General features: G+C 41.5%; 1 protein-coding gene across 3 annotated transcripts; it reads left to right on the top strand.

The window, feature by feature from the left end:
* The first annotated feature begins 68 nt into the window (after positions 1-68).
* VWA5A (von Willebrand factor A domain containing 5A) lies at positions 69-26485 on the top strand. 3 transcript variants are annotated; one of them, XM_020915453.2, is made up of 20 exons: positions 69-155; positions 1128-1172; positions 2959-3041; positions 3272-3329; positions 3433-3635; positions 4182-4404; positions 4528-4703; positions 4986-5100; positions 9632-9801; positions 10058-10146; positions 10818-10962; positions 11636-11715; positions 16212-16326; positions 17081-17245; positions 17523-17623; positions 17877-18145; positions 20506-20619; positions 22848-22978; positions 24532-24658; positions 25179-26485. In XM_020915453.2, exons 4-20 carry the CDS (start codon positions 3287-3289, stop codon positions 25256-25258), a joined length of 2346 nt encoding a protein of 781 aa, XP_020771112.2. In that variant the 5' UTR covers positions 69-155; positions 1128-1172; positions 2959-3041; positions 3272-3286; the 3' UTR covers positions 25259-26485. The 3 variants fall into 3 exon arrangements, with proteins under 3 accessions (XP_020771112.2, XP_020771111.2, XP_020771113.2); XM_020915452.2 differs by lacking the exon at positions 2959-3041; XM_020915454.2 differs by lacking the exons at positions 1128-1172; positions 2959-3041 and having other exon boundaries at positions 70-155.
* Positions 26486-27827: the final 1342 nt, after the last annotated feature.

Here is a 27827-nt window from a genome sequence, read left to right as displayed (position 1 = left end):
AGTTCCAATATTCCGTGTAAGAATTTTCCGTCGATCCCTTAGTCTCGTAGTCAATACCTTACATCCGGTCCTTAGGAGGGGGCGTGGCTTCCTGGAAATTCTGTCTGCAGTTGTTTTCTGCCTGCAGCGACGCAGAGTGCTGGGAACAGCTGGAGGTAAGTGACCAGGCTGCCCGCGTCGGGGCTGAATGGCACCCCATGCTCCTGAGGATTGAGACCTGCCTCTTTCAACTCCCTTTCCGCATCTTTAAATCTTTCGGGGCTCGTTTTAACTGCAAGCCCAGGGTAGGGAACCTAGTCCTGGAGTGCGATGCCCTGAGGGTTTCTGCGGGTTTGGCAGTTCAGGAGAATCCTGCTGAATGTGGAAGGGGGATGTAGCCATTTCCGGGTAATCCCAAGACCCCTCTTTCTGCTTCACTTCTCTTTTACTTCATTTTACTTTTGATCAACTTCTCTCGTTCGTTCTTCCTTCCTTCCTTTCCTGTGGACACTTGATGCTTTCTCAGTTTTATGTGATTTTATGCTGGGGAAATGGAGCTTCAAGCCCTCTCCCTCCAAGTTCCCCCGCCAACAACCCCCGCCCCAGTCGGACTGCAGCCCCTAAAGCTTTCTATATAGAAATTCAGGACTGTCTCAGATCCCTCCCGTTAGTATTTGGATGCTGAAATTTTAGGACTGAATAAGGACTCAGTCGCTCTCCGTTTCTAGAGGAGGCCCGCTTTCACCCACCCCTCCGGATTCCGGGTTCTCCACTTCTCCCCTGCAGCAGGCTGCAGGGGTGTGACCCACTGCGCCGGCGCCAGCTGCTCCTTCCCGCCCCCGCCATGCCAGGGCTCCTGCATTCCTGAGGGTCCGCCTAGCACTGAGGCCTCCCCTGAGTCAGTGAGCCATCCTCTGCTCTCCCTGCTGCCTGGGATTCAAGGCTTTGACCTTGGCCAGCCGCTGTGGCCAGTCTGCCTACCTGTTGCTGGGTGTATTTCTGAAGTGCCTTCTTGAAGGAAGAACTAATTCTGACGCAGCTTCATTTGTTTGGGGAAGGGTGGGGGAGAGAGTTCAGGAAATCAAATGTCCAGCAAAGAGGGATTTGTTCTGGGGTCATAATCAGGAAATAAGGTTGTTTCTTTATAGGAGACGCCCCTCTGCTTCTCTCACCCCATCTGAAAACCACCCTGGGTGAGTATTACCTAATTTTGGAGCATGGGTTGCCTGACACCTGACGCAGTTTCTTCAGCTGTTGTACCCAGTGTCCTCCTGCTTTAAGCTCCCTGCTGGTGCGGTTGGAAATTCCTCCCGCCCCCAGCTCCAGCCTGTTCAGGAGCTTAGGGAACTTAGCCCGTCAGGGGTCTGCATGCAAACCTCTCCTCCCCCACAGCTGCGGCTGCCCTCGGATTCTCTGTCACTGTGCCATTTTACCACACTCAGTTTTTACTCAGCTGCTCAAAATAAAAACAGACAGGGACGGAAGAGCCTGTCTTGTTGGCTCTGATCTGTGAGGTGGGGCACTGTGATAAGAAACAGGATTGCCATCAGCTGGAGGAGGAATCTGGACTTTGTTCTGGATTGGGGGTAGTGTGTGATATGCTTTAAATGGTCATTGGGATGAGCATAGATGGCCTCGAATAGTTACAGACAATCTCACAAATGCTTGGGTTCAGAAAAGCCCCAGGGCATCTTCAATGGGTAGGACCAGCTCCACCTGTTACTTCTCCACATAAAGGAATCATAATGTAAATCATAATGTATGTACATACATTGATTTGTTAACATGTCACATGAAATGGTTGTCTAAGGTTATAGTAAATCACACATATATGATTCCTGGGTGGCTCTCTTGTAAAGGATCCCCTATCAGTGCAGGAGATGCAGGAGACATGGGTTTGATCCTTGGGTGGGGAAGATCCCCTGGAGAAGGAAATGGCAACCCACTCCAGTATTCTTGCTTGGAAAATTCCATGGACAGAGGAGCCTGGCGGGCTACAGTCCAAAGAGCTGGACACACCTGGGCACATACATGTGTACATACCACACACACATACATAAATATATCCTCAGCAGGTGAATCCATCAGCAATTTCAATTATGAGCCTCAAAAGAAAAGCTGCAAGGTAATTGCTCCAAATTGTAAGGGGGTCCATTTTGGATTTGGCAGGTTCCTACTTGCAGATGGCTGAGTAGTATGATCCAAGTAACGGCAGAGGTCTATTTAATAATAGTAAAAGCAATAAGAGGAACAATACTCATGTCTATTAACGTTGATTAACTGTTTCCTGTAAGTCAGGCACTGTTCTAGGAACTTCACATGTACTAATTCATATGTGCATATATGATATACAGGTAATATGGTTTTCATTTTAGCAAGAGAATACTGAGATTCAGAGGGGTTAAACTAATTACACTGATTCAATGTATCTAACAAGTGGTGTATTAAATATGCTTTAGAAAAAATTGGAGCCAACCTTTGAACAAGCCTCAGGATTTTTCAGAGATTTCCTATTTAGTATGTACTTACTGAATCTTACAGCTTCCCCACCTGGGTCTGGCATTTGAAGGAGCCTTACTACCGGGTCTTCTCCAGTGGCTTAGATAGTAGATAATCAGCCTGCAATGCAGAAGACTTGGGTTCCATCCCTAGGTCAGGAAGATCCCCTGGAGAAGGGAATGGCATCCCACTCCAGAAGGGGTTGCCTGAAGGGTTCCATAGACAGAGCAGCCTGGTGGACTACAGTCCATGGGGTCACAAAGAGTTGGACACAACTGAGCAGCTGACTTTTTTCTTACTGCTGCTGCTGCTGCTAAGTTGCTTCAGTCGTGTCTGACTCCTAGCGACTCCATGGACTGCAGCCGACCAGGCTCCCCCGTCCAAGGGATTCTCCAGGCAAGAGTACTGGAGTGGGTTGCCATTGCCTTCTCTGCTTTTCTTACTATTAGCAACTTTTTCACCTATCCGGTCTTTTTCTAGGTTCCTCCCTCCACCATTATGCCAGAGAGAAGCAAATAAAATGCTGGTACTTGAGTGATTGGGCTTCTCTGATGGCTCATCTGGTAAAGAATCAGCCTGCAGTGTGGGAGATCTGGGTTCGATTCCTGGATTGGGAAGATCCCCTGGAGAAGGGAACAGCTACCCATTCCAGTATCCTGGCCCGGAGAATTCCATGGATTATATAGTCCGTGGGGTCGCAAAGAGTCAAAAATGACTGAGCGACTTTCACTTTCATTTTCTGAGTGAATAGTTGCCAGCATGTTACTCTGTTCATCGTGTATTTTTTCCACAGTAACCCTGTGTCACCATGGTGCACTCAGGAGGCCTCCTAACTCCCCGGGAGAAGTCAGGTAAGTCTGACTCATAACTCTTACTTGCCTTCATACCTAACCTGGCCTACAGGAGGCATTCATCTAAATTCTGTTGAACTCTTGTACTCTGGTCTGTCTCCAGTGCCACTGAAGAGCATCTCTGTGACCTTGTCCGTCTGTGAGTTTGTGGCTGGTGTGTCTGCAACCTTAAACTACAAGAATGAGGAGGAAGTTCCTTTGGAGGCTTTCTTTATATTCCCCATGGATGAAGACTCAGCTGTCTACAGCTTCGAGGCCATGGTGGATGGAAAGAAAATTAAAGCAGAATTACAGGACAAGATGACGGTACTGCGGATAAGTACATTGCCTCCTTCTTCTTTTCCCTAATGCATACTCTTCAGAATCTCTAGCAAATGCAACTTCACAAAAAAATGCTGTGGTTGAATGCTCTTTCCTCTACTCCCCTCTAACTGCTATTTTCCTAAAATCATTTGGAGGGAAAGTCAATCAGAGTCACTCAAAGTACAGCTGTGGGGACTTCCCTGGTGGCACAGTGGATAAGAATCTGCCTGCCAATGCAGGGTCATGGGTTCGATCCCTGGTCTGGGAAGATTGCACGCACCACAGGGCAACTAAGCCCACAAGCTGTAAGTACTGAAGCCCACATGTGAGCCTGTGCTCCACAACAAGAGTAGTCCCTGCTCACCACAGTTAGAGAAAGTTCGAGCAGGCAACAAAGACCCACTGAAACCAAAAATAAAAGCAGAGAGTAAAACTTAAAATAGAGGAGTGAACTTGGCAATACCAGCCCCCGTTTCTCCCCGCTCGTCTCTGTTTTCTGTACCCCGTGTACCCTCACTAACCATGTCGGCTTGCTTTCTCTGTTCTCAGGCACACACCAGCTATGAGAATGCTATCATCCGTGGCCACCAAGCCTTTCTGTTGGAGGAGGACATGTGCTCCCGGGATGTGTTCTGTTGTAGCGTGGGGAACCTCTTGCCCGGGTCGCAGGCGGAGATCACCCTGAAGTATGTGCAGGAGCTGCCCCTGGAAGCAGATGGGGCTGTGCGCTACGTGCTCCCAGCTGTCCTGAACCCTCGGTACCAACTCTCTGGTCAGTCTCCTCTCCCTCCAAACACTACTTGGGGAGTTGGTGTAATTGGGGAAACCCCTTCAAAGCTGTTGGGTGCTAGAAAGTGTGGGAAGGGAGCACTAGAACTAAAATAGCTTTTTGTAGGATGTTCTGAGGACAGTTGCCTTAATACGAAGACTCCTGTAGTCTCGTTGGAGGACCTGCCCTACACAATCAGCTTGGTGGCCACCGTCAGTTCCCAGCATGGCATTGACAGGATTCAATCCAACTGCTCCCTGAGTCCTATTGAATACCTTGGAGATAATAAGACTTCTGCTCAGGTAATTCACCAGAGAGCATTATCATTGCTGGTACCTTTTTCCTTTAGATCCTGACCTTGGTCCTCACTCAGTTCTTCCTCCTTATTTTTTCTTATTAACCCAGAGGGGATCACACTGTGCTCCCTCCTCATCCCCACTTTAGTCTCCCCAGCCTTCTCTCTGTTCTTGCTACTGCTCTTGGCCATTCTCCCTCGTGGAAGGAGCCTGTAGCCGTCAGCTCTGACCTCAGCCCTGGGCAGAGGCACCGATAGCTCTAACATGGCTTCTTTGTTCCCAACTCAGGTCTCCTTGGCCGATGGACACAAGTTTGATCGGGATGTGGAATTTCTGATTTACTACAGTGCAGTGCACACCCCTAGTGTAGTCGTGGAGATGGGAGAACCTGCAGCAAAGCCAGGTATTGTCTTTCTCCCTCTGAGGTTACCTCCTGCGGAGTAACTTTCTGATTTGGAATTATCTTCAAATTATCCTGTTTTATTTCCTTCCACAACTATTCAGTAGTGGGTAAAACACTGAAACAGTTTACATTATGATGTGAAAGAAATGGTTAAGTTCAGTGAATATCTTGTGGTTATATCTTATAGGCAAATCTAAGTGCACCAGTAGATAATTGAACCAAGGACATGAACAAATAATTCACAAGAGGAAACACTAGTTTACAAACGTGACAATGAGCAGTCTTTACAAAGGCAAATAAAAATAAAAGTAATAATGTGACATTTTCACTTTTCAAGTTACCAGAGATTTCCAAATCATGCTTTAAAAGGTGTGGCGAATTTGGTACTCAGAGATTGCCTGAAACAAAATAGTTTGGTATCAAGCTTTTGAGGGGAAATGTGGCCATATGCGTCAAAATAAATATTTATTTTGGTAATTCTAGGCTTGGGAATTTTGCATGTGAAAATAAATCTAAATATAAGTAAAAATATGGATTGAAAAGTTCTCTTCTCTTTCAGTTTAATCATATCAAAGACCGGTAAGCAATCAAAATGTCTTACAGTGGTTAAATTCACTATGCTAGGTATATTTGATTAGTTACTATGTAACTACTAAAATAATGTACATTAACAGATTGAAATAATATGGGAAAAAGGTTTCCAAAGATTGTTAAAGTAAAAATGAGTTGTAGAAGTAGATTACCGATAGGAAATAATCTATGCATTGGGAAAAACCATTTTAAAACAGAGAAAGTATGCAAGAAGTAATTGTGATTAGTTTAAAAGTAAGTTTACTTTTTAGATCTAACAATTTCTGTTGGTTTTGATTCATATACCTTCATGTAATCTCACCTGGAATTCTTTTTTTTTGGGGGCGGTAAATTTACATACATCAACTTTACCTTTGTAACTATTTTTAAGTATAAAATCCCATTGCCTTGCATACATTCACTTTGCTGTTCAACCATCACCACCATCCGTCTGCAGATATTTTTCATCTTGTCCTAGTTACTTAATTTCTGAGACTATGTTTAGTTTCTTAATGCTTAGATGATTATTATTATATTATAAGATATTATAATAATATATACAAATTATTATTGTAATTTCTTTAACGTGTCTTTTTTGGGGGACTTCCTTGGTGGTCTAGTGATTAAGACTTTGCCTTCCAATGTAGGGGGGTGTGGGTTTGACCCCTAGTCAGGGAGCTAAGATCCTACATGCCTTGTGCCCAAAAAACAAAAATATGAACAGAATTTATGTTGTAACAAATTCAATAAAGTCTTTAAAATGGTCCACATCAAAAAAAAAAAAATCTTTAAAAAATATTAATAGCAATTTATCTTATTTTCTAAATTTTTTTTAATATGTGTGTACTTTTCCTTATAATTATAACTGGTATAACCCATGTCCATCTCTTGTTCTGTGGGGCCTTCTTGGGCTGCCAGGCCACACTGGCTTGCAGGGACCTCAAAGAGGTCTACAACAGCTCCTCTTCCAGGAAGCCCCGTGCTCTGTCTTTGTACGTTAGTTGCCTGGCTGTGTCCTTTCCTTCTGGGGAGTTCCCCTCGAGTGCCCCTGAAATTCTCCTGCAACAGTGGCCTGGTCTTTGTGTGAGTATGTGTGTACTCATATGCTCAGTCGTGTCTGACTCTTTTCAACCCCAGAGACTGTAGCCCACTAGGCTCCTCTGTTCATGGAATTTCCCAGGCAAGAATACTGGGAAATTCATTTGCTTCTTCAGGCAATCTTCCTGACCCAGGGATTGAACCCACCCATGACTCCTTCTTTGGCAGAGGGATTCTTTGCCAGTGAGCCACCTGGGAAGCTGGACCTGGTCTTTACTCAGTTATTTTAATCCGCTGGAGAAAGTTCTATGATGTTGAATCTCAAGTGGTAAGGATTGAGATGTCCAGCCCTCTTCTTGCAAGCTCTATTAGCCACAGGAGGACTTCAGAGAACTCTTTACACGTCTAGAGAATCCCTTCCAGTAGCACCCCTCACATCTTGCTTTCTATATTATGTATTTGATCAAGATGACTTGCTATTTCCATCCATACCAGGAAGCAGGTGACAACTGACTGCTTGACTCACTAAAACAGTTTGTAGTTCAACCAAATGAAGCATACCACTACATGACAGAAATGCATAGTCTGTCTTTCAAAAACTTAGACTGTACTTTCCATATTAAGAACATGATATTTTAAAAAAATAGTATGTATAATTTGATAAAAATAATCATATAAGACAATTTATAAATAATTTTATAAAACTATTCTTAATCTAAGTTGAGCCATAAACTGAGTTCCTTAAGGGTATTATATCAGACTTCCCTCACTTAACTCTTAAAGTAATATTTAAAAAAAATTTTTATTGGAGTATAATTGATTTACATTGTTGTGTTTCAGGTATATGGCAAAGTGAGTCAGTTACACATATGCATGTATTCACTCTTTTTTTGGCTTCTTTGCCCATATAGGCCACTTCAGAGTATTAAGTACATTTCCCTGTGCTGTACGGCAGGTTCTTATTAGCTGTCTGCTTTATATATGGTAGTATGTATGTGTCTATCCGAGTCTCCCAGTTTATCCATCTCCCCCACCTTATCCCCTGGTAGACATAAGTTTGTTTTCTACATCCGTGACTCTACTTCTGTTTCTTAAAATAATCTTGAGGCAGGTATTAATACTTTGATTTCGCAGGAAACAGGCTGACAAGCAGAGGAGCTAGGGTTTGAAATGCCTCATTTAAAAAAGAGGAAGTTGAGACTCGAGATGAAAATAGTTTGAGCCATGACAAAAGAATAATGGCAAATGACACATATATAGTGTTTCCTATGTGTCTGGCATTGTTTTAAAGTTTAGCCATATTATATATTAACTCATGTCATTGTTGTGGCAACCTCTCTGACCTCTTAATACAGTGCCAGTCCCACTGTAACCAGTTGTCTCTCAGAATGGAAAGTAATCTACCTTGCTCATTAAAAAAAAAAAAAGCTACTCATTTATATCCAGAGATCCTGGATTGTTTAAAAGTTATTTTTGAATCAATGTTCTATCAAATATTTGCTGAGCCACACCCATTTTATTTGGAAGCCATTTTGGTTATTGAGATATCTCAGAGGTAACAGGTTAAACTGAAGCAGATCTTGTTATCATTCTGAATCCCAGGGGTACTGGTAATTTAAAACTGTAATCCTAGAATCACTTTATAAAAATAGGATATTGGGATTTAATTCTGTGTCTTTTATATTCTCTGAACAGTCAAGGTAGAGTTGATATAACCCAGCCATTCTTATTTCATCTCCTGTATCTGTTTTCACTTGTTCCTCAAAATAGAATCACAGCTCTGGCCTTTGCAACTTGGTAACATAGGCTAGACACCCATGATCTCTTCCATACTATTATTTGGATGATGCTAGTATTAGAGTGCAGCACACATTTACGTACTTCTCTTTCTTTGTTCTGGAGAGTATCAGAAGTGCTTCGTACCCAAATAAAGCACAGATGGATTCCTTGTCCTGTACGACACTCATTACACTCTCAGCTCTTATAAATTGTCAGCATAAAAATTATCCACACAGTCATCATTTTTTTTTCAAAGTTGTAATTAAGAATTAAGGACAGGCTATCCTGGGGGCTCAGATGGGGAAGATCCCCAACCAGGAAATGAGAAGGAGAGGACAGCCCACTCCAGTACTCTTGCCTGGAGAATTCCACAGACATAGAAGCCTGGCAAGTTACAGTCCTTGGGGTTGCAAAGAGTCGGACACAACTCAGCGACAAACAGGTTCTTTTCCCTGGTGGCTCAGTGATAGAATCGACCTGCCAAGGCAGAGGATGCCAGTTTGATTCCTGGTCCAGGAAGATCCCACAAGCCATAAAGCAACTGAGTTCATGTGCCACAGCTATTGACCTTGTGCTTCAGAGCCTGGTAACTGCAGCTGCTGGGCCTGCACACCCTAGAGCCCTGCTGTGCAACAAGAGAAGCCACCGCAATATGTCCACGCGCAACTAGAGAGTGGCCCCTGCTCACCACACCTAGAGAAAGCCCAGGTGCAGCAGCCAAGACCCATCACAGCCAAAAAATAAATAAAAAGTTACTTAGAAAAAATAGAATTAAGGACTCCATGTAAATACGTTTCCCTTTGATTTGATGTGAAGATGTCACATAAATTAGCTTGATTCCTCTGGCAAATGCTGGGACATTTTAACCATGTATTTCACTCCCAACTGCTAGGAGATTAACATCCAGATATAGTATTTTAATATTGCTTGTATATAGTAAATTCTACCCTCTTTCTTCTCCTTTATATCTGTAATATATCTGTATCTTTTATATGTTGGTAACTCACCTCAAACTCTGTGCCAGCAGATATGGTATAAAGATTAAACTGTTTTAGATTTGTGTTTTCCCAGCTTCTTAGACAACGCACTACAATTGAGTCTTGAGTTCCCTTTTTCTTACCACGTCTGTATTCTTTCTGAGTAGATGGTGTGTTGGGAGATCCAGCTGCAATGGTGACTTTCTACCCGAATATCCCAGAAGCTCAGCCATCAATTGCCTGTGGAGAATTTATCTTCCTCATGGACTGCTCAGGGAGCATGCAGAGCCCCATGAATAAACAGAGGAAATCTCCGCTGCGCATAGAGGTGGCCAAGGTAAAAGTAGTTTCTTTCTTTTCCTGGTCACTTGCTCAAGTGGGAGTGAATCTTGGGGATTAAATTAGGGTCCATTGGAGCTGTAGGTCTGTTCCCCATCTGAGTTACAGTTATCATGACTGCTCTGAGTTTAGTCTTGGAATAGAAGGGCCTGGTGGATTGAAGGGATGAAGACCCATTCCTAAGAGTTAGATTAGCAGGGTCATGTGATTGAGAGCATCCTTTCTCACTGTCTTCTCACATGGTCTTCCTTCAGGAAACACTGATTTTGCTTCTGAAGAGTTTGCCTTTAGGGTGTTATTTCAACATCTATGAATTTGGATCTACTTATGAGGCATTCTTTCCGTAAGTTTCCAGAAAGTCCATAGAGAATTTAAAAAGCTACTTTATGCAATGAAATATTACTCAGTCATGAAAAGGAACAGATTTGAGTCAGTTGTAGTGACTCCTCCCTCCTCTCTCCCCTACAGAGTAAAGTAAGTCAGATAAACTAGTATCATATATTGACTCATAAGGAATCTGGAAAAATGATATTGATGAACCTAGTAGGGAATAGACCTGTGGACACAGCGAGGGAAGGTGCGGGTGGGATGAATTGAGAAAGTAGCATTGACAGTATATGCAGCATCATGTGTAAGATAGATAGTTAGTGGGAAGTTTCCGTGCAACACAAGGAGCCCAGCCTGGCCCTCTGTGATGATCTAAATGGGTGGTATGGAGACAGGGGAGGGTAGGTTAAGAGGGAGGGGATATATATATATGTATAAAACTATGACTGATTCATGTCATATGTTGGAAACCAACATGATACTGTAACACAATTTTCCATCAATTAAAAAATAAATAAAAATTTTTAAAAGGCTACTTTAAAGAAAGGACTAGATTGTTAAAGGGGTTGCTGCAGAATTGACTTTGGCATTGGAGATTTCAAGTTAAAGTCGTTTACAATTCAGGGACTTAATACTGGGCTATGTCTAGTAGCCTTCATTTCACTGGAGAGTGTTTGTTTTTCTCAGGAATAGTGTGGAGTATGCTCAGAGTACCATGGAGGAGGCACTGCGGAGAGTTAAGCTTATGAGGGCTAACCTCGGGGGTACGGAAATCTTGATACCACTCCAACACATTTACAAGCAGCCTTCTGTCCCAGGCCACCCCCTGCAGGTAAGAATTGGAACAGAGCTCAAAGAGGGATGGAATGGAACCCTTGTTGAAGAATACATAGCTCTGGGCTTCATCACAGGATTGTTGAATGTGGTAGTAATTTAGCTGTGCGTTTTCCAGGTGAAGTGGTATAGAATCATTGGTGGTATAGTCTCAGTGGTATAGAATCCGCCTGCTAATGCAGGAGACTCGGGTTCAATCTCTGGGTCAGGAAGATGCCCTGAAGATGGAATTAGCAACCCACTCCTGTATCCTTGCCTGAAAAATCCTGTAGACAGAGGAGCCTGGCGGGCTATAATCCTTGGGGTTGCAAAAGAGTTGGACATGACTTAATGACTGAACAACAGCAACAAATTTAGCTTTATGTCCTATAATGAAGAGACTAAGATGAGGCATTTGATGGCATTCCTCTCCCTCAGCTCCATGCTATGGACCAGGGATGAACGTAGCTCTTTTGGGAGGTGCCACAGAAGCCCTGCATGAAATTATCAGAGGAGATGCTGAATATTCTCAGGGTTCTGATCAGACCATGTGAGAGAGGTGAACATTAGAAACCTCATGCCTGTCTGAAGCGACATGAGTCTCTGAAATGAAATAGTTGGGGTTTTTCAAGGGCAAGTTCTGGTGTCTTTAAATATACTTCAGAGACTTGATGGATGTTTTTTTTCTACAGGTTTTTGTCTTCACAGATGGAGAAGTTACTGATACATTTACTGTCGTTAGAGAAGTTAAGAGCCACTATCTAAGGCACAGGTATGAGTTAATGTGCCTGGACTCACATAATGTCACATGTAATCTAGTGCCACCTGATAACAGTATTCATATTCCTTTCAGACAACAGAATGATTCAAGTATTTTAGTTTTAATATTGAAAATATTTTTCTGTATATCTCCACTTCCTACTAAAAGAAAAAAGTAATTTTCTAAATAGTATCAACACAATGAAATCATTATCCTGTGGTGTCTCTAAACCACAATGGAAACAAAAACTGAACAGTAAGAATTTTTCTTTACTATAAACATTGTGATCAAAATAATACAGAAAACTATAAAATTTTAAATATATAGCTGGGTGAATTATCAGAGTGACACACATGTGTAATTACTACACAAGTCTAGAACCAGAATGTTTACGACTTCTTTATCTCTATCCATTTCTATCACATCCCAGTTTTAATCTCTATTCATTTTTTTCCTCTCCAAAGAGGAAATAAAATAACACTGTGGCTTATTTTTGCTTGTTTTTGAATGAAAATAAATGAGTTATGCAGTATGTTTTCGTTTCTGTGTATCTGACTTTGTTCCCTCAGCTATATGTTGAGATTCATGCATATTTTCCTTGGAGCCATAATTTTCATTGGTATATAGTATTCCACAGGGTGATTATACCATAATTTATTTATTGATTCTACAGATGATAGTCTTTGGTTTAGTTGCTAAAAATTATACTTCTGTGAACATTTTTGCATTCTTGTACATGAATTTTTTGGACATGAACATGTATATACATATATATGAATACATACATATATACATTATCTATGCTCATATAATATAGAATTCAAACACACTGACATAGATGTGAACTTTTGGGGGTATACCAAATAGTTTTCCAAGTTATTGTGCTAATATAATACATACCAGCATTGTATCAGGGTTCCAGTTGCCGTGTTACTTATCCAAAATTTGGCATTATTTGTCTGTTAAAACTGTAACAGATTTTGTGGGTGTGTGTAGTAGTATCTCATCATGGTTTTAATTTACATCTTCCTAATTAATGAAGTTGAGCACATTTTCATATTTATTGACCACTTGGATATCCTTTTGTGATCGTCAAGTCTCTTTCCAATTTTTTTCTATTAGATTTTCTTTTTTTTAAACTGATCTATAGTTCATTCTATGGTGTAGGTACAAACACTTTTGGATATGTTCTAGAAATATAGTTTTCTGTTCTATGGCTTTCCTTTTCACCCTCGAGATGGTATCTTTTGATTAATAATTGTTCTTAATTTGATATAGGTTTCTTTTAGTCATTGGCTTTATGGTTAGTATTTTTTGTATTCTGTTAAAAAGTCTTCCATTATCCAAGGTCTTGAAGCTACTTGCCTTTGTCATTTTCTAGAAGATTTATTGTATTTTCTTTCACAGTTAGAATCACAGTTGATCTGAAATTTATTTTTGTGAATTGTATGAGTTAGGGGTCAGGGTTCTTTTCTCTCTTTCTCTCTCTCTCTCTTTTTTTTTTTTCATGTGGATATCATGTTGACCTTTTATCTTTTATTTAAAGTTTGTCCTTTCCTCAGTGATGTACAGAGCCATTTGGACACAAATAAGCATCTATACACGTGTGGCTTGTTTCTGGATCCTCTGTTGCATTCTGTTGATCTGTTTATCTGGATATGTGCCAGCAATACTCTGTATAAATTAGTGTTACTTTCTGATAAATTTTCATTTCCAGTAGAGTAAGTCCTCAGCTTTGTTCTTTTTCAAGACTTAGTCATTCTTGGACTTTTTGTATTTTATAATTAGCTTGTCAGTTTTTAATCAAAAGAGGAAACATGTTTGGATATTGACTAGAATTGTATTCTCTTTATGTCGGTTTTGGGAAAACTTTAGTATTTGTTGTATAAAACATTTCTATATACATAATATGTCCTTCTTTTCATTTGGGTCTTTCTTCATTTTTTCTAAATATGTGTTTCCTATATATTGCTTTGAAAGATTTACCAAACCTAGCAAATAGTTGCAAGAATAAAGCAATAGATGTTCATATACTATTCACCCAGGTCCACCAGTTTTCAACGTTTTAACATATTGATTTCACTTAATTTTTTTGGTCTGAAATAGTTGAAAGCAAGCCACAGATGCCATGACCTTTCATATGCATATCATTTTGCGTTCATCTTCTAAGAACCGAGAATATCTGACAAATAGTCAGAATAAAACTACTTGGGCTTCCTTGGTGTCTCAGTGGTAAAGAATCACCTGCCAGTGCAGGAGACATGGGTTCAATCCCTGATCCGAGAAGATCCCACATGCCACAGAGCAACTAAGCCCACGGGCCACAACTATTGAGACTACGCTGCAGAGCCTGGGCTCTAGAGCCACAACTACTGCGAGCACATGCCGCAACTCCTGAAGCCCGTGTGCCCTAGGGCCTGTGCTCCCCAAAAGAAGCCGCCCCAATGGGGAGCCCACGCACCACAGCTGGAGAGTGGCCCCCTCTCACTGCAGCTAGAGGAAAGTACACACGGCAGCAAAGACAGCACAGCCAAAAATAAATTAGCAAATAAAAAAACCAAATGCTCAATTCAGGATATTTAATTTTTATATAAAACATTATTTAAAAATAGGTCATTTTGCCAATTTTTTAATAATGTCATATAGAATTTTGTTTGTTTTTGATTTTTGTTCAGGAGGAAATTCAATAATAAGTATTTTATGTAGTTATTATGCCTCTTTAATTTCTTTTCCTCTAGAGTAGGTTCTTGGCTTTTCACTATCTTTAATGACACTGACTTTTTAAAAGAGTACTAGCTAGTTATTTTTGGAAAATTTCAATTATGTTTGTTTGACTATTTAAGTTTATGATTAGATTAATATTAAATATTTTTGTAAAAAATATTCCAAAGTGAATTTGGGCCTGGCTGTGAATTTTGTCACTTAGTTAAAGGTGCTATCTGACATATAACTTTGACATTTTTGTAAACATCTTGTTTTCGGCCAATGTTTACCCAGTAGTTTTAGCATTCACTAATGATTATTGCCCAGATTGCTGTTAGTGGTTACAAAATGGTGATTTTTTCAGTTCTGTCAACTTTTCCATATTTGTTGCTTGGCATCCTGCTGTAAAGAAGAATTTTCTCTTCCTGACTACCTCTGTGCCCCTCCCCCCACCTTTTTTGTTGTTGTAGTATCAATGTGTACTTTTGGATTCTTCTATTATTTTTCCTTTTTTAAAGATTCATTGCTCTCATTGTCTATTTAGATTCCCAGAATTTCTAGGTTTGGTCAGTGGAAGCCCTTTTAACTTGCTCCTGTGTCTTTTTTCACACGTCTCTGGTTTATGAATATGTTCTTTCTTACAAAAAGACTCAAAAAACAAAAAACAATTTAGAGATCTTGTTGAGAATTTGAAGAAGATAATACCAGTATGCTGGCAGGCTGTGGTCTCCGGAGGGCTTGATCACAGTTAGGTTCCTGTAGTTGGATGTCGGGTTCTTAGCTCTCCATGTTTAGAGCATTAATCCTGAGGTTGATATCACTAGATATGGGGATGATGACTCACGTTAACCCAATAAAAAAGAGATGGATATATAGGCCAAAATTACAGTGTATTATTTTCATATAATGAAAACTATTTTTGTTATGCCCTTAAAAAATGCTTGTATTTGTATTATCTCTGTTTATAGACAGTCTTATTTGGGAATCTGTTTGTGGTTTAGAAGCTATTTGGTGCACATTGACAAGGGTGGGGAGAGGACCCTCCAGTTAGAAGAGCAGGAGGCACTTTTGTCTGGTGGCTCAGATGGTAGAGAATCTGCCTGCAATGCAGGAGACCAGGGTTTGATCCCTGGGTCAGGAAGATCCCCTGGAGAAGGGAATGGCAAACCACTCCAGTATTCTTGCCTGGAGAATTCCATGGACAGAGGAGCCTGGCGGGCTATGATCCATGGGGTTGCAAAGAGTCAGACATGACTAAACAACTGACACTTGCACTTTTCGTAAGACTAGCCTTTTGAGGGCAGATGTGCTTTCGGTACAGTGTTAGTCAAACACTGATAGCAGTGTCTGTTTTTGCTAACTTCTCATTTCTGATTAATTCTTTGGATTGATTATTAAAATAATTGATGAGGATGCAGTCCTGTTAGTTTGGTTTTTTTCTGCTTCTAGAATCAGTGTAACATATAATGATTTGCCAGGGGCATCTTATGGTCAGACTAGTGCTCAAATGTAACTTCTGCTTTTTTGTAGCTATGTGATCTTGGACATATTTTTTTAAGTTCTTTGGGCCTTAGCTCCTTACCTGCAAAAATGAGATATTATCCTATCTCTTAGGAACCTTGTGATGATTAAATTGCATCATTGATTTAAGGCATCTGGTCCCCTGAAATATGCTCAATAAATGGTAGCTCTTACTTTTGGTCAAGGAAGAAAACTATTTTTTTATGTACTTTTGATCATTTTGTGTTAATTTTGTAAATTCACTTTTTAGTGCCTGTCTCTAACATCTTCTTTTATAATTCCAGATGTTTTTCATTTGGTATTGGTGAAGGAGTCTCCACCAGCCTAATAAAAAGCATTGCCCGGGTGTCACGGGGCACTTCAGAATTTATCACAGGCAAGGAGAGAATGCAGGCCAAGGTGAGGGACAGGCCTTGTGTCTAGAGGTGGCAATATAAGAGAGTGTGGAGCAGAGTGGGACAACAACTCCATGCCAGCATTCATTTACTTATATCCCCAAGGACTTGGGCTATATACGTAATGGGACTACTATCATCCTTATGCAGAAGGAGCCCAATATATAGTTTTGGAAGAAATGGTGTCTGGTTCTAGTAGTTGGAAGCCCAGAGCCAAGATGCTGGAATAGGTTAGGGCTTTGGGTTTAAGACCCGAAACAGAGAAACTGAATTTTGAATGTCATGATTGAGATTCTAGGTGTTTGCTTTAGGGCCTCTTTTGGTACTGTACCTCATCCTCTGTGCAAATACTACAAAGTAAAGATGAAGGCACAGCAAGCAGTAATAGGTCTGGTAGATTGGAAGAGGTGGTAGATTGATAGTCCATTTGCTTCATATACAGAAGGGAAGGCATCTTCCACCTCTGGTTATATTTCTAAATTCCTCTTTCCCAGATCTCTTATCTAATTCCTACCTCTCCTGGGTCTCCTTTCCTAGACATTTCCTTCCTTCCTTCATAATTATGTCATTCAATCTCTCAATGTTAGTTTCCTCATTTGTAAAGAAGAGTAATAATGCTCATGTCCTGGTGTAGATAGCATTAAGGAATAGGTGTACCATGCATTACATTGCATAACACTTGGTATGTGATATTCAGTTAGTAGTGGTATTGTTGCTGTTACTGTTTTGTGCTTATTCTGGTCTTTATCCTTCACCAGGCACTTAGAGCCCTGAAACGTTCTCTGCAGCCCGTGGTAGACGATATTTCTCTGAGATGGGATTTGCCTGATGGTCTGTCTGCTAAAATGCTTTCCCCAGAACAGACTGTCCTCTTTAGGGGTCAGAGATTAATCCTCTATGCCCAGTTGACTGGGACAATGCCGGTGAGTTCTCATTCTTGTCTGTTCCTCTAGTCAGAGTAGCGATTGTCCTAAACTCTGCTCTGGGCAATTCCATGAAAGCTGGTAGAGTCTCATCAAGAGATTTCTCTTGACAGGTAGAGTCAGCCCGGCCCTCTTCTATCATTTCAAGTCTCTGATTTCTTGAGTTGCCTGGTTCCCTGTCAGAAATTTAATGGGTTGGGTTGGGGAGCTGCCCCAGTTCTATCCTTTCTTTTGGTAATCTCTTCCTCTGTCATTTTTACCCTTCTCTAATTTGTAGCCAGCAGAGGCAACAGGAGAAGTTAGCCTCAAGTACACACTCCAAGGAGAGAGCCTGGAGAATAAAGTGACATTTTCCCTACAACCCAAGCTTGATGCCAAGTGAGAATTCAGTATTCCTTTGCTATTTTCTTTCTTTCTTGTTTGGTCTCTGCCATCCTTCAGGTGATTTCCTTCTCTTATTCGGGGGTTCAGTAGTGGCCCTACCATCACTTCTCCTTTCTAACCTATTTATCTCTTTTTCTTCCCCCTAATCTGTTTTCCCCCTCCTTTTCATCCTTAACTTTTGAAGGTCCTGTATAACTGACTTTTGTGTGCTTGTCCCTAAATCACAGAATTTTTTTTTTTCTTTTAGCCTCACCATTCACCGACTTGCAGCCAAGTCCTTTCTCCAGATCAAGGACATGGGCCTCAGGGAGACTACAGCAGGTGATAAAAAAGATGTGTTGAAAGTCAGCATGGAGTGTGGAGTCATAAGCTCCCACACAGCTTTCGTTGCTGTCAACAAAGATCTCAACAGGCCAATTCAGGGGCCACTGTCTCCTCGGGATGTTCCAAGGCCAATGATGCTGCGTGCTGCCCCAGTGGTGCAATCCTTCCCCCAACAGAAGTATGGACAATGGAGTAAGTTTTACCCCATTCAAACTCATGCAAAAGAAGGGCCTCTGGACATCTGAACACAGCATTTAAAGAAAAAGTTTGGGAAAGGTTCTTGTTGTTGTTCATCACTGAGACATGTCTGATTCTTTGCAATCCTATGGAGTAGGTATCCCAAGTATCTAGGGATAGATGGCAAAGGATTTTCCAAGTGAGATTAAGAGGAAATGAAGTGGGAAGACAATAAGTGAATGTGTATTCAAAACAAAGGATATTCAGATGGGGTCATCAAAATATTAGATACTGCAGAAAAGTCAAGGTAAAAGCTGAAAAACAGCTACTGGATAAATATCAAAGACGCCCTTGCCAATCTAATGAAAAACAGTTTTATTGGCTTGGATCAGGAAACAATCCATATTACAGGATGACAAAGGGTATAAGTGAGGCTCCTCTGATGACTCAGTGGTTAAGAATCCATGTGCCAGTGTATGAGACGCAGGTTTGATCCCAGGTCCAGGAAGGTCACACATGCTGTGAAGCAGCTAAGCCTGTGAGCCACAACTACTGAACCTGTGCTCTCGAACTCAGGAGCTGCAACTACTGAGCCCAGGTGCTGAGGCCTGCTCATCCTGGAATCCACAACAAGAGAAACCACTGCAATGAGAAGCCTGCTTGCTGCAACTAGAGAAAACCTGCACACAGCAATGAAGACCCAGCACAGTGTTGAAAGTCCAGTTTAGTTTTGATTCCTTGACTTTTGTAGTGGCACCGAACTACTAAAAGGAATCAGGAGCTTTGGTATAAGAATGAAGCAGGTAGAGTGTTGGCTTAATACTGAGGTGGGGGTTTTGTCAGATGGGTGTGATGAAAAGGAAATTAGGGACATAGAATTGATATTGATAAGAGTGGTATAGTGTTGGATCCGAGATTTAGGCTAAATAGGGAAGAAAGTAAAGATGGAAGGAAGTTGTTACATAGAAAAAAAAAGATAGAGAAAACAGATTTAGAATCCAGATGAGGTCAAAGACATAGAGCCTGTCATACAGAGTGGAGTAAGTCAGAAAAACAGATATCACTGTTAATGCATATATGTGGAATCTAGAAAAATGGTACTGATGGACCTATTTGCAGGGCAGGAATAGAGACGCAGACGTAGAGAACGGACATGTGGACACAGGAAGGGTAGGAGAGAGTGAATCCAATTGAGAGAGTAGCATTGCCATATATACACTACCATGTATGTAAAATAGCTGGCTGCTGCCTAGCACAGGGAACCCAGCCTGGTGCCCTGTGATGACCTAGAGGGGTGGAATAGTGGGTGAGGGAGGCTCCAGATGGAGATATATACATATACACACACAGTTACAACTGAATTGAATTGTACAGCAGGAACCAACACATCATTGTAAAGCAATTATTCTCCAATTAAAAAACACAATCAATAAAAAAAGAAAAGAAACTGGAAGAACTGGATCCTGTATTTTAAAAGTAGAATGTTTTAAAAGTTTATTTTGTATAGGTGGAACAATTTGCTTGATAATAAGATTCTGACTTGGGAGGGAGTGGTGAAGTAGAGGGGGTGCTGAAGCCGTTTAATTGAAGAAGTCAAGAAGTTTTACATTAGGGTGTTGGACAGGTTACCTGCATAGCTGTTGACATCTCTAGATGATGCAGCCGGCAATGAAGTGCAAGGCTGTGATCTTTCAGACACTGCAGTGGGTGACGGGAAGTGACAGAGAAGTTGGAGGTTGACAGCAGCAAGGATATGAGGAGGGTAACCCAGGTGAGACTGGCAGACTGGTGACCTGGCTGCAGCCACTGGGACTGAAGTGGTTTCCACCCACACCTCCCAAACCTGGGGGCTTGGGATATGGCACCTCGAGCAATTTGAGGGGGTAGGGCAAAAACAGGTTTTAACAGTTTGGAGTTAAGATAAATAGTCGGAAGAAGCCTCTCGTGATGAAACTCAAGATGCAGAAGAGGTCATGGTCCTGTGTCAAGAGTTCCAGAAGACAAAGTACAAAGCGCTCAGAGGGTGACACTGTGTGCTGGAAGTGGGCTCATCGTAGAAGAAAGAAATGCACAATAGAAACAGTGGCTGAACTGATCTGGATAGGAGGGTCTCAAATTATCCAGGGCCTTTGGCTCCACCTGAGCATAGAGGGCGCCTTGGTCTCTATCTCTACACTGGTGTTTTTCAGCTCATTCAGAGGCCTTGTCCCACTTCCGTCCTCCTTCTCGGCTCCCTGATAATCACTCATTACTGAGGGGTGTCCCACCAGCAGAATAGTGATCCTGATCCTTTTAAGCCTGTGATTAAACAGCTCTCTATGTGAGCATCTTTCCAGGGACTTTTTCTGACCAGTGTTTGTCTACCACCTGTATAGGACTAAGACGTCACAGACGAGAGAAGAAATGCACATCCTTACCAGAGGGCTGCCTTGAGAAGCCAAAGCCTTGTGCTTCTGCCAAAAAGACCAATGTGGAAACTCACGGTCCAGGTGAGATGGGCCTCAGTCTTATCCTCTTCTCTATGGGAACTGAGAACTGATCTTCAATTCTCTGCTATCTTGTGGCTTTCTTTGTTGTTGTTTAGTTGCTCAGTTGTGTCTGACTCTTTGTGATCCCTTGCACTGTAGCCTGCCGGGCTCCTCTGTCCATGGGATTTCCCAGGCAAGAATTTTAGAGCAGGTTGCCATTTCCTTTTCCAGGGAATCTTCCCGACCCAGGGATTGAACCTGTGTCACCAGCATCAGCAGGCGGATTCTTTGCCCCTGAACCACCAGGGGAACCCTGTGACTGTCTCTACCCAGGAAGTTACCTATTTGAAAAGCAGCAGGCAGAGGTTGAGATTTGTCCAGTCCCTGTATTTGCCAGGGTCAGCTTATGACCCTGAAACCTGCCCAGTAGAGTCTGAGTTGAGCCCTAGATAAATAAACCACGTTGCCATCTCTGCTCACACTCCTTGCCTATAAGCTGGGGCCCTCCTCCCGCACAACTCAGCATGTGTGGGTCCCTGCTACACTGCCATTCTTGTACAGGCTGGGTTTACAAATGGGTCTTCCTGATACTGTCTGATGATCGTCTGTCCCCAAAGAGTGTTCCTTGGTCACTGCCTTTTGTTTCAAGTAGCTGGCTTTTCATGTACCTAACAAATGGAATCTAAGAACATTTCACCATGAAGGGATGTCTTTTTCTATTAAAATAGATTTGCAGGACATTTCTTTCTAGTCTCTCCAGTTTTGTAGCCAGAGTTTGTGCTGTACAATTATTTCATTGTTTAAAATCTTATTTGGCACTCATTCTCATTAGATTATCACAGGGTCTCAGGTAGATTCAGAGCTCTGTACTCCAAGTTTCTGTGGAGTTTTAGGCAAATTAGTTCACTTATTAGCACCTTAGCTCGCTCATCTGCACAGCTCCTCACTTCCCTGGGTTGTCAAAAGTACCTTCTTGGGTTGGCCAAAAAGTTCATTCGGGTTTTTCCATAAGATGTTATGGAAAACTTTTTGGACAAATCAATAGTTTGTGTTGGTTGTCTATAGTGTCCTACTACCTCAGTAACTTAGAATATCCCCACTCTAAGCTTTTTCACTTATGAATCCTTTTACCAAAGTAGAAAGAAAAATTACCCAGAAGAATAAGCTACTGGTTTTTATGAATTAATTAGCAATTACTATTTGTAGAGAGCTAATTCGTGGCCTTCCAAGTACTTTACATTCTTTGTCGTGTGTTAGGCTCTATTGTCTTGAATTTACAGAGAAGGCTGAGATTCCTGTTAAAGAACAGTTACATTCTGAGTGTTAACGGTACTGAGATTCCAACTAAGACTGTTGAAATCAGAGCCTTAGGTATTCCCCACCCCCCACCAATTGGGGTGGAACTGTTTCTCTGGTTACAGTTTTTCTTACCTACTAATTTTCTAAGTTGCTGTAAGTACATCATCTCATAGGATTGAGATAGCCAGATGCGAGATATTTTCTATGAAAATTTTGTGGCCTTTAAGCAATTTTCATACCACCAGGATTGGACACTAGGCCATTCTTTGAGATAGACTGATGACAGCTCCCATTATATCTGCTTTCTTTGGAAATTTTGATAATTGAAACCCAAGTTACATTTGTCTACAATTTTTTTTTAATATTCCTAAAGTTTTAAGGCCCATTTAAACATGACTGATACTGTGTATAAAATAGATAACTAGTGAGAACCTACTGTATAGCCCAGGGAACTCTAGTCAATGCTCTGTGGTGACCTAAATGGGAAGGAGATTCAAAATTTAACAAGGGAAAGATACAGATCATTAAAGAACCCACATGATGGTGCTGTTTAAGTCTTACCCAGTCCTGTTTATTTTGCTGAAGAGTAGAAACTAACATGACATTGTAAAGCAACTAACCTCCAATAAAAATTAATTTAAAAAATAAAAATAAAATAAACAGGACTGGGTCAGACTTAAACAGCACCACCGTATGGGTTCTTTAGTGACCTGTATCTTTCCCTTGTTACTGAATGCTTCAGTGCAGTCCGTATGTCACCTGAGTGGCCTGCATTGTCACAGAGAGAGGGCATGTGTCCTAGGGGACAAGACTAAAATGAGGATCTTGTGGTATCTGTTTAGTGCTGGGCTCTCACTCCATCCTGTCCCTGAATTCAGACCTGTCTCTCAGGACGCTCAGGGGCCATTAGCGCCATAATTTCCCATCCTCTCTTTTCTCTTGCCCCACAGTCGTTGAAGATAATCGTCTTGTAGAGTTGATTTCCCTTCAAAAGGCAGATGGTTCCTGGGATCTGAATGAAGGTCTGGCCTTGGTCCTGGGTATGAAGTTGGAAGACATACAGGCTGCACTTCCTGACAAGGTGAGATTCAGAGAAGAAAAGAGAGTGTGTATATTTTTGTGAGGTTGAGGTGAATGATAAGAATTCGGGTGAATCATGACTCACCTGAGCAAGAATACAAGAGGTCATGGACTGAATTAATTTCTGATAAATAGAAGTTGATGATCTTTCTGGCTGTGTTGGAGCAGAAAGAACAAGAAATTAATCTGCTAGTAGAAGTTGATGGTTTAGAGTTGATGGATGACAGAGGGAAAGCAAAAATCCTCTTTAACTACATTTTCTGCCACTCATCTTAGTTATAATTACTTATATTTATTGAGCAATTACTCTGTGCCAACCACTGTGCATTGCACTTCCCTTCGTGACCTTATTTATTCATCAATCAATTAAATATGGTAAATCCTACTCATGCTGTGCTTAATAGATGAATAAACCAGGGTTCAAAGAAGTATGATAATATCTTTGAGTGTACTCAGCTAGATTCAGGCAGAGCTGGATTCAGTCTAGGACTATCTGTCTTCAGAATCTATGTTCTTTCTCGTAAACAGGGTGGTCCAGAAATTAACAGAATTTCACTAAAGTTAGGATAGGTGAAGTATCAATAGGGACAACTTAGTTATTTCAAATGTGTTCAAGTATGCTGATGAGGACAAATGACATTCAAGAATTTCAAGGTAACTTACTGAATCTTCTAATTGAGAAATTGTTGAATATTGAGATATACACCAAATGAGACATATGAGACAAATGCCAAAAATTTGAAGTACACCCATCATTCTGAATTTTCAAAATGTGTAAGGTGATTAAATAAATTTTAAATATGCTATAATTGCCTCATCTAATATAGTATCCACTAGTTACCTGTGGCCTCTAAGAGCTTGAAATGTGACAAATGCAAATGAGAAATTAAATTTTCCATTGAATTGAAATGTGCTATAGTTGTGAAAGACAAACTGATTTCAAAGACAACATAAAAATGTGAACCATTCTTGATAATTATTTTTAAATTGATTATGTGTTAAAATAATATTTTGAATATATTAAGTTAAATGCAATATATTAAATAATTGTACTTCTTTATTTTTACATGTGGCTGCATTTAAAGTTATATATGTGTCTAGCATTATATTTCTGTTGAGATAATTATTCTAAAACAAATAATTAAAGGGATAATTTACAAATAAGTGGAAGAAGATATGAGAATCATGAAGTTCTAACTTGGTTTCCTTGAGAGCAAGACATGTCCGACTAACATTTCCTTCCTTCTCATGGTAACTGGATCAATAAGTCAGGGGAATGAAGAGTCCTTCAATAAGGAATCTGAATTTTTAAAAATATTTGTTTGACTGTGTCGGGTCTTAGTTGCATTATGAGGGATCTTTTGTTGCAGTGCACAGACTCTAGCTGCAGTGTGCGGGGGCTTAGTTGCCCTGCAGCACGTGTGATCTTAGTTCCCTGACCAGGGATCGAACCCATGTCCCTGCATTGGAAGGCAGATTCTTAACCACTGGGCCACCAGGAGAGTCCCTGAACTTAACCTGGGAGCCTCAGGGAAGTCTTTCTCTGTGGTATAGGATGCGAATTCTTCAAGCTGGGCCACAGTCCTGGCGGTGCTCTGGCTGCATGACAACGCTAAGGACATGGAATGTGAGTGGGAGCTTCTGGAAAGGAAGGCAGTGACCTGGATTCACCTCCATGCAGGTAGGAACCCAGTCCTAAGACCCCATCTTTCCCCATGTTTAGGAAGCTAGCCATCATCCCAGGCATTGAGCCTCCAAGCCTGATAGAGGGTTACCAAGATAGGGTTCCCATATTTCCTCCCCGACCATCCTGGTTCAGACCTTTCCTGATGCCCCAACTAGTTGGATGAGGGTGCGATCTGAAATTGGGGGAGTGGAGGAGGTGGGTGTAGAGGGAAGGGGACATGGGTGGGGAGTGTGAGCTGTGAGAAGGACGTGAAGTGAAAATGTGCTGTATTGAGTGTAGGACAGGACGTGGGGCCCTTATTCCTTGGGTATTTATCGTTTCACTGCTGCTGAATATTTCTGGGGCTGGAGAAGATTAAAGGGAGCCTGGGCAGTAGGGAGAAAAAGTCAGGGGTATTGAAGACAGCTAAGTAGGGCTCAGGGAAGATGCTGAAGAGCTTTGGGGAGCCTGGTAGGAGAGCCTGTCCTCTCATCACTGTCCCTCAGCCTTCATGTGTGTTTCCTCCTTCCACCAGGGTCCGTCAGGCATGAGCTTGTGAAAGCTGCAATTGCTTTCACAAAATCGTCTGAGGATCCTGCCATCTTCGGCCCCTGAGGAGACCGTCCAGAAGACCAAGTGCCTCTGCCATGCTACAGTCCTTGCCTTCACCCTCTCTTCTGCTTTGATGTTTCTGTAGTTTATACCTATCCTGTCAGCTTCCTATTGTACGAGCAGTGGGCTCCCACACCCTCCAGCCTCATGGTGCCAGCTTCTCTTCAAATGTGTCACGGGTCCCGGAATCTCTTCCCTTTCTTGGAGGAATTCAAAGCATTCCCAGGCTATAATGTTCTTCCTCAATTTTCCAGAATGACCACATGAAACACAGGTGATGTGGACTCCAGACTAAAGATTGTAGCGTTGATGTTCAGGGAATGCTTGAATTAGAGAATTCTCTGCACTTTTTTTCTGTTTATTTTTGTTCTTAGGTACTTATCAGGACCAGACTGGTGAACTATGCACTTTTCTATTTTTAGATAGGAAGAAGAGCTGGAGGGGAGGTAGAAAGCCAACACTGGGATGAATATAAGCTTAAGATCACAAAGAGGGAGACTCAGGGGTCCACTGTGAGGTCTGGCACTTGGGGAGCTTCTTTCTTTTAAAAATGTTGTTTTTTTAAATTTGGAGAATAATTGCTTTACAGTGTTGTGTTGGTTTCTGTCATACAGCAATGTGAGTCAGCCATAAGTATACATATGGCCCCTCCCTCTTGAACCTCCTTTCTACCCCCACCCCATCCCACCCCACTAGCTTATCCCAGAGTACCGGGGTGAACTGCATGCGTTGTATAGCAACTTCCCACTAGCTATCGGTTTTACATATGGTAGTATGTATATTTCAATGCTCCTCTCCCAATTCATCCCACGCTTTATTTCTTGGGGACTTTCTTGATTAATCCTGCTTGGGCTTTGCTGGCCTCTGCTACATGCGTTTCCTCCCACTGCCTTGGTGACGTAGGTTGAGTTATGTCCGATAGAGACCTGTTTTTCCTTAATCCTTAAACATCTTAGTAAGAAAGCACTAATGGACTCTTTAGTCCTAGTCTGAACTCATGAGGCTTCTAAGTCCAGATCTGACCTCATATAATAGAGGAAAAAACAAGTTGAAGGGCAACTTCCCCTGAGACCTCGACCTAGACCGCTCACCTCATGAGGAAGAAGGAGCTCCTCATGTTTCTGAAACTTATGTCCCATATACTCTATCCTGGTGGAAATGACCTTTTTTGATGTGTTGCCTCCTAAAATGATATCATATCAATATTAAAATGGCCATCTCTACCCTGCACTTTGTTGTATTTGGTCTTTATTTATAGAGTTACTCACTGAATCTGCATCAGTTTTTATTATCCCTTGTTTTTTCCAGCCAACTTTTCTGGTGCCTCTACTGTTCACACTGTGTCCTTTCCTCCTATCTTCTGTTGTAGGCTGGTTTCCTGTCATTTTTTTAATGAGAAATATATATGTATATATATATATATATTTTTTTTTTGGTTGCATTGTGTCTTAGTTGTGGTATGAAGGTCTTTACTGTGTCATATGTAATCTTTGTTGCAGCACGTGGACTTTCTAGTTGTGGGGCATGGGCTCAGTTGCCCTGAGGCATATGGGATCTTAGTTCTCTGACCAGGGATTGAACCTGTGTCCCCTGCACTGCAAGGCAGATTCTTAACCACTGGACCACCAGGGAAGTTCCTGGCTTCCTGTCTTATATGAAGCAGGTAAAGAGTTCTGGCCAGAAAACCACTGTTGGAATCCTGACCATACATTTAAACAGTCATGTGAGGAGTTTACCTTCAGGATCTTAGAATTCCCATCCTACAACTAAGGGATTAAACTAGAATTCTACTATTACTTTCAACTTGAATATTCAAGCATTCTGAGCAAGACCACAATATCTGTTCACTTAGGTGGAGAATGGCCCAGAGCTGAGTCCTGTTTGGCTCTTGCATGAACTGGCATTGGGAAGATTTGCCCGACTTGCACAGTGGTGGCTCACCTCCCAAGACTTTCTTCCAAGTTTACTACAGCTGAGTGCAACCCATGCAGTATGGTTCTGACATCACCGAGAAGCTTGCTAGAGATGCAGAATTTTAGGCAACCCCAGAAACTACAGTATCAAAATCTGCATTTTCACAAGTTCACCAGCTGATTTGTACACACATTGAACTTAGAGAAATAAGGGCTTAGTCTTTTCATAAAATAAGCTTGCATTCAAGTTTGTCATCTAGATCAGAGGTCCCCCAACTTTTGGGCACCAGGGACCAGTTTTGTGGAAGAATTTTTCCATGGACCTGGGGTGTGGGTACAGGGATAGTTGGTTTCAGGATAATTCAAGCACATTTATTGTGTACTTTACTTCTATTATTATTATATCAGCCCCATCTCAGATCATCAAGCATTAGATCCCAGAAGCTGAAGACCCCTGATCTAGATAGTCTCTATCAATGTAATGACAGAAAAAACAGGTTCTTAAGGACCATGACACTTGCACAATTACTCTCCCACAAAACGACAGTCCTTTACATTTATCGTGCAGGACGTTGGCTATTCCATTCATTGTTCATCTTTCCTTTGCTCACCCTTAGCTTCCAGACTTGAGACTTAGGAACTTCTAAAACAAAAAACAG

This window comes from Odocoileus virginianus, unplaced genomic scaffold, assembly GCF_023699985.2.
Source record: "Odocoileus virginianus isolate 20LAN1187 ecotype Illinois unplaced genomic scaffold, Ovbor_1.2 Unplaced_Scaffold_19, whole genome shotgun sequence".
Taxonomy (NCBI): domain Eukaryota; kingdom Metazoa; phylum Chordata; class Mammalia; order Artiodactyla; family Cervidae; genus Odocoileus; species Odocoileus virginianus.
This window is presented reverse-complemented; position numbering and strand designations above follow the sequence as displayed.

Excerpts from the sequence above, each read along its gene's own strand:
- VWA5A (XM_020915452.2), top strand. The coding sequence starts at position 3,287 with ATGGTGCACTCAGGAGGCCTCCTAACTCCCCGGGAGAAGTCAG. Across the intron at positions 3,636-4,181 it reads AATTACAGGACAAGATGACG|GCACACACCAGCTATGAGAA; the intron begins GTACTGCGGATA and ends CTCTGTTCTCAG. Across the intron at positions 17,624-17,876 it reads CAACCCAAGCTTGATGCCAA|CCTCACCATTCACCGACTTG; the intron begins GTGAGAATTCAG and ends TTTTTCTTTTAG.